This window comes from Peromyscus eremicus, chromosome 2 (assembly GCF_949786415.1).
Source record: "Peromyscus eremicus chromosome 2, PerEre_H2_v1, whole genome shotgun sequence".
In the NCBI taxonomy this organism is placed as follows: Eukaryota; Metazoa; Chordata; class Mammalia; order Rodentia; family Cricetidae; genus Peromyscus; species Peromyscus eremicus.
Window position 1 is genome coordinate 23,523,129 of NC_081417.1, and position 7,414 is coordinate 23,530,542.

Here is a 7,414-nt window from a genome sequence, read left to right on the forward strand (position 1 = left end):
GGAGATTAGAGAGCTTGAGTAATCAATGTGGAATTGACTTTGGGAGAAGACTCAGGCAAGCTGGCTCTGGAGAAAGAAAGTGATACAAACAACACACATTGTTAGGGAGACATCCAAGAATAATGGCTGTAGAGGTCACAGTTAAAGTCAGGTTAGCTGGCTTTGCAGGCTAAGCTGTGCGGATTGTTTTACCGATTACATATTCAGACTGCACAGGTCAGTATTTCAGTAAAATATCCAAATGAGTTTATGATAAGCAAATGCCTAATTGTGGAGAAGACTATTCTTTTGAATAGGGCTCTTCCAAAAAATTAGGTCAGAAAAAGTGAGCTTAAAATATCTAGGTTTAGCCAGGTGGTGATAGTGCACATCTAATCCCAGCACTTGGGAAGCATAGGCATGTGGATCTCTGAGTTCAAGGTCAACCTGGTCTATAGAGTAAGTTCCAGGACAGCCAGGGAACCTGTCTGGAAAAACAAACAAAAAACCCCAAACAAACAAATATTAGGTTTTTAGGGTCTGTAATAAAACAGCTAATGTGTAGTACAAAATGTATAGTGACTGTTTATTTTGAGCTTTCTTTATGTGGAGAGGAGGGTTCAAGACAGGATTTCTCTGTGTAGCCCTGGCTCTCCGGGAACTTGCTCTGTAGAAAGGTTGGACTTGAACTCAAGAGATCCCTCTGCCTCTGCCTCCTGAGTGTGGGATTAAAGGTGTGTGCACCTCCACTGCTTCTTTTCGGCTTTTTAGACAGGCTGGATCATGACCCTCCTACTTCAGCCTCCCTGTCAGAACTCACTCAACTCCTCTTAACCTGCAGAGAATAAACAGTGTGCTGTTTTGAATAAAGTTGGCCCAGATGAGTAAATAATAAACTATTGTCTTTATTTTATTCTTTAAAACAAGTAATAATTTCTTCAAAGTCACATCTGCTATTATTTTCTTTCATTTCGAATTTCCAAAAAGAAACTTCTTCCAAATAAAACACTAATATAAGAGGTCAAGAGATGCCAACCTGCCAGTTACACCAGTGTGGGAAGCTCAGAACACCAGGAGAGCCAGAGTTAGGTGAGAGCTTGAGAAAAGTGAGTTCTGAGTCTAGAAAGACAAGTATCACAGGCAAAAACAGCCCGGTTACCCCATTAGGTTTCTCTTTCCTCATCACCCTCCTCTACGCCCAGTAGACACTCTTCCTACAGAATTTCATATCCATTTGTCCTCTTTTAAAGGACTGTTAGCATTCTGAAGGGTGGGTGTCTGCAGGCTAGGCAATGTGCAGGGGTTGAACCAAGTCAAACCCTCAAGGGGCATGAGGACAATTCTATGTCATTGCTGTGTTCACTGATAACATTCAGAGTTAATTTTTGGTCAAGAACAGTTTTTTGGAACTGGGCGGTGGTAGCACACACATTTAATCCCAGCACTCGGTAGGCAGAGGTAGGTGGATCTCTGTGAGTTCGAGGCCAGCCTGATCTACAAAGTTCCAGGAAAGGTGCAAAGCCACAAGAAAATGTAATAGAATTCAGCTACTATGACAAAAGCTATTACTTGGAAAGGTCAAGGACTTTTCTGAAGGTCAAGCCATGGCTTAAGAAGTCTTGGTGATGTTTTAGCTTTTGTATATATATTAGCCGGTTCCTGCAATGATTTTCTTGTATGCTTCTAAGAACTCCTAACTGTATCTATCTGATATACTTCCCATACATCCTAGGCCAAAATGGCAAACAGACCAAACGCTGTGTCCCTAATACAGATGCATGCAAACACAAATGACAGGCGAGTTTTCACATCTTTGCATTGGGATATATATTGTTAACACAGTATCATCCATACTTGGCAGCAGATAGGCTCAAAGAGTATTAAATATTCATTTTAAATAAATATTATTTATTCTCTCTTTAGGTAATAAACTGACAAGTGAATTAAATTTTTATTAAAATTTCATTTTGTGTGTCCACAATTCACATTGTGAAAGATATGACCCATGAACAAATTAAATATAGTTTTTATTACAAGTTGAAAAGTATAAATAAGGATAGATGTTTTTAAATATTTCTACTTTTAAATTAAATATCTACTTTCCTTCCTTCTGAAATGTCCATTGTTAGGACAATAATGTATAAATTATGATAAAAGAGTAGTTGATATATCTCATCTACTAGTAAAGGCGTTAGATCTACATATTCTAATGGAAAATATCCATGAAATACTTTGAATAGGAAAAATTTTCAGAATAATATAAATCAGCCTAAATGTAATTTAAAAAGCAAGTGTAAAATAACATGACATGACTGTGTATACATGGGTGCCACACTGCTTACATAATAATAAACTGTAGGGATAGACTTAATTTTTATCCTACATTTCTGTATGTTTTGTTTACTACACATACATATTATGATTGTAAGCACATAAAAGAGATTTTAAAAGCAAGTCTCTTACTACTATAGGTTTACCATAATTAGCAAAATAATCATGACTAAACACTTTCCAGAAACAGAAGACTAGAAAATGGTTCAGCAGCTAAGATTAAGAGTATTTGTTTCTATTGTACAGAGGACCTGAGTTCGATTCCCAGCACCCATATGGAGGCTCACAGCCATCATAACTTCCAGACATCCATATAGCAAACATTCATACATATAAAATAAATAAATCTAAAAAAAATTAAAGTTTCTAGAAAAAAAGATTAAAATCATTTATGAAATACTATTAAATTTCAATATTTTCGCAGTTAAGTAATAATAACCTAAAGCCAATTATTAAATATCATCTGGAACACTTTTTCCTACACATTTTCTCTACTATTTAATGGTAACATTATCTTAAGGTCCAAATAGATAACATTTGAATTCCAGAATCAAAGATAGGAGAATAAATCTAACTATCCAAAGTCTTAGCACAACAAATAGAGAAACAGAGCCAACCTGATTTGTCCTCTGTGTCGTCAAAGTCAACGCTGAAGGAATGGCCACTGTTGCTGATGATTTTAGCTGAGGTAGGATCATACTTGATACTGAGAGGTCGGAGTGAGGAGTCATATTTCACTTCTTTGGTTTTAATCTCAATCGGAGACTGCTGATCACCATCAGCAATGGGGAAAAATTCATTCCAGTGAATAGGGCCTGATATGCCAAAAGAAAAGGTCTAAGTAAGTTCTTCATTCAGCAAATTAATGTTAATAACAGGCAACTAGAGAACTGGCTCCATGGATAAAGTGCTTGCACAAATGTGAGGATGAGAGTTTGGGGCCTCATCATCCACATTAATGCCAGGTGAGTGTGTCAGCTTACTTGTAATCTAGCACTTAGGAGGCAGAGACAGAGGGTGTCTGGAGAAGGCAGGCTGGTTTAGACTAAATGAATCACTGACCTCTAGGCTCAGCGAGACTCTGCCTCAATGCAAAAGGTGGTAGACAGCAAATGAGAACGACAACCAAGGTCAGTCTCTGGTCTCCACATACACATGCACGTGCACATACACCTCACACACAAGAAAACACTCACACATGCACATGCACATGCACACAACCCACACACAAGAAAACACTCACATACACATGCACATACACCCCCACACAAGAAAACACTCATATACACATGCACATGCACATACACCTCACATAAGAAAACACTCATATACACAAGCACATCACCCACAACCCCACCCCCAAAAAAAAGATTAGGAAAAGTAATATTCTCATTCTCAGGGCCCCCATACTTATATTTTAACCAAGGCTAGTGTTTTGTGGGTATGGAAAGCATTTTATCTGCTTTAAGTCATTTTCAGAATTAAAATGTGCTTATAGGTAAAAGAACATTTATATTTAATAAAGTACTTCCCAAAGTATCCACTTACTAACTTAAACAAAAGTGCAAGTCATTTTTGCAAACAAAAAAAATCCATCTCAAAATCAAGAATGTGCCCTGGCTGCTCCAGAGGCCAGGAAGTCTGTGGAGAAGAGATAAAAAGATTATGTTAAGTGTCAAAGAAAGCAGTCATTTTAAAGATACTGCCTGTTAGTTTGCTTGTTACACTGCTAACAGATATCCTCGGGTGTCACTCAACTCAGCTCAGTTACCTGTGATGTACAACTGGTCTACCCAAGACACACACAAATCTTTCACACAAAATAATCCAAATAAAATGTCTACACCGTGTCAGTAAATATAACATTATTGCTCACACGGGTTCCTGAAAAAGAAAAAAAAAAAGCTGCAACATGAACACATGACAATACTCTGCTCAATAGGTGTCCTGGGAATCAGATACTTCGAGTCATAGCAATTTTGCATTAAAAATCCTCAGAAGACACTATAGAAAGCGCATTACATTTTCTTATTAGATCATTTCCCTTATCTTTCTGCGTGACTACTCTTTCTGTTCACAATCTTGTCTTCTTATTTAATATAGAAAATCTTTCTATTTCATGGACACCACATATAAGTTAATCTAATGGGCACCAGATTTCAGTACCAGATTTCAAATATGCAATGCATGCATCACAATGTGCAAACATTTTTACAACAGGCAAAGGGCTGTTTTCATTTCCTAATCACTTTCTTCATCAATTCCTAGCCATTCATAACCAGAGCTGTTTATAGAGAAGTCAAATCTATTCAAGATTAAAAAAAAAAAACTTGGATCAAATAGCCAATTTTATCTATCCATTTGCATTATTGTGCCTCTTAAAAGAGACCTGCCTTCGTACATTTTCTAGCACATTCAACTTTAAACCCACTTAAACATGGTTCTTAAGTGAAAGGTGCATGGTTCCTCAATGGTTTGGGGAATTTTTGAATATCCATAGTGATATATAATGCTTGGTGATGTCACATGGCCTAAACCAATAAAAATGATCAAAGGGTAGTGGAAGAAGTTACAAGCTGCTTGAGAACAGGCATTCTGTCCAGAGTTTCCCTTCCGTTCCATTCATCACTGCTGCTCTGAACTCAAGATCCCCTTAATCTACCAATGACTATACAAGAAAAAACAACAAGGCATGCTTAGTTAGGATGCAACACATCCCAACAGAATTTTCCCAACAAAATCTGCCTTCAAGGTGCAGTCCTCTTAAAACCACCATATCCGAAAGAGAAGACTCGTTCCACAACTCCTAGCTAGAATGTAGAATGTAGGGACCGGAGAGAAGGCTCAGCAGTAAAAGGCACACATTCCTCTTGCCAAGCACCTGGGTTTGATTTCCAGACCTACATAGTGGCTCACAATCATCTATAACTCCAGTCCCAGGTGATCCGATACCCTCTTCTCACTTCCTCAGGTACTAGGCGTGCATGTGGTGCACTAACACACATTCAAGCCCAATACTCATAAACATTCCTTTAAAAGAAAATGAATAAATCTTTTTTAAAATTAAAAAATAAATAAAATGTAAAAACGATTCCTTGTTAATGCCTTTTCAGAATTTTTAAATTTTCTGGAGAAGAATTTTACTGAAACCAATACTTTCTACCTATTAGGGTGCAGTCAGTACCTATTGGCTAACACAACCTCATAACTTCCAAATAACAACAATAAAAATGATTCCATCGGGGACAAAAATAAATGAAGATTGTCTTGCCAAAACACAAATCAGAAGATAGTAAAATGTAAGATTGTTATTGTGACTTCAGTCAAAAGAAACTCACCTAAATTATAAATTTCATTCTTAAAATTCTAAAGTTCATCTGGTGCCATTTTAAAAGTAACGTTAGTCATCACAACCTCAAGCAAGCTGCAATTAGAAATGAAAATTTTCCATGCAAGGCAGGAGGATGACCATCAGTTCTGCCCAGTCTAAGCTACGGAGTGAAACCTCATCTCATAACACAAAAAGGGAAATATAAAATAAAATAAAGGAACAATTTCAGTAAACTTTGCATGAAATGTACTGTAGAATACCGTCCAATAGTGTACGCGAAGTTTTTAATGTTATTCACAAACTCCATTTTGACAGGCTTCCATCAATGCTGTCCTGGTATTTCTTTGCAATTCTTTAGAATAATTACTTGAAGCCATCAGTTCAATAGACCAACAAGAAACCGGTTTTATCTCTAATACATTTACGATATGAAGGAAAGTACATATCTCATTGCCACGCTTATCAATAAGTACACTTGGCGCCACGTTATGATTTCTATAATCATCTGCTAAGCCTTGATCTCTGAAAGGATAGGTATGGTAGGAAAGGAAAAGTGAAGAACAAGTTCTAAGTAAGCCTCATATCAGTATGCAAATTACAAGTTACCAAGATTTCTCCAACAGCCTCTGGAAGGCATCCCGTGACTTAGAGATCAGTGCTCAGGCCGCCCTCAAGCTGTCCTTTTTCCTCACAAGTGTGTCACCTGACTTCTGACCTCTCAGGCTTTCCCCGACAGTGGTGGGCTTTTTGAGTGGAGGTGACTGAACACTTCTGTCCGCCCCGAGAGAGCACACGGGACCCCGGCCCCGACCGCCATCCACCCACGGGGCTCAGATCTCCGGCTGGCCGGTACCTGCCCCCGCTGGAGCCCGCGCTCACCATTGTGCTCGCCGTATCCCCAGCTCAGCCTCGCCATGGTCCTGGATGGAGAGCCGCGGACCCTGTGGCCGGTGCCCGCGCCGGGACAGCTGGGCGGACCCAGCGGGTGGAGGGCGGGGCGCCAGTGCCCGGAACCCGAAACCGGGGGGCACGGTCGTCACCCCCAGGGGGCGCCCGCGTTGGGGGCGGGGAAGGCCTGGGCCCAGCAGCCAGAAGCGTCTCCAAAGGGGATTTCCTGCCGTCTGGGAAGTCGACACCCCGGAGAGGCCCTTCTAGAAATGACTCACCCAGGCAGGAGCTGCTGGCTGGAGGTGGAGATCTTGACGGGGAAATGCAAGGGACCTTGATGGAGGTGGCAGCGGTGATTACACACGCGCGCACACATCAGTGCTGATAGTGGTAATAACTACCACTTAAAATAACAACTGCTAGTTATGAAGTGCTAACCTCCCGGGCCAGCCCTCCCTGCTCCCACAGCTCCATCGTTTGCAGCGTGCATTACTCATTTCTCTGGTTCCTTTTCGCTTACTCCAGCATCTTGCAGGCTTGGCCCTGCCTAGAAGAAACCAAACCTACTGGATTCTTGGTGCTTAAATTCCACTACCCTTCCAACTGTTGAAGAAGGAAGGTGTTCAGAAGAGATGTGTGTTCTCGGCTCCTACTGAAATGTAAAAACTGTGAGACCTTCGAAATTGTTAGTGTTCTAGTGGTCTGAGGATTTGAGTTGTGGTCAGTTTCTGATGCTGCTTATGGACCAGCTTGATGGACAGGAGCCTGACATTAAAACAAGATGAGTGGTTGTTTAAATATCATCTCTTTCTTTCCCTACTATCCACAGAACTGGGGCATGAAATAGGAATCCAAGTCACTTGAGAGCTGTGTGGTAATCACTGC

The 7,414-nt window shown here is 40.1% G+C and overlaps 1 protein-coding gene across 1 annotated transcript in view; it reads right to left on the reverse strand.

Moving 5' to 3' along the window:
• Nucleotides 1-6,609, reverse strand: part of Ca13 (carbonic anhydrase 13) — a 29,214-nt gene extending 22,605 nt beyond the window's left edge. The window contains exons 1-2 of the mRNA XM_059255663.1: nucleotides 6,521-6,609; nucleotides 2,928-3,125 (exon numbers count right to left, since the gene is read on the reverse strand). Coding sequence (XP_059111646.1) covers nucleotides 2,928-3,125; nucleotides 6,521-6,557 — 235 coding nt within the window. The 5' untranslated portion in view covers nucleotides 6,558-6,609. The remainder of the gene's footprint in view (nucleotides 1-2,927; nucleotides 3,126-6,520) is intronic.
• Between the last annotated feature and the right edge of the window lie 805 nt (nucleotides 6,610-7,414).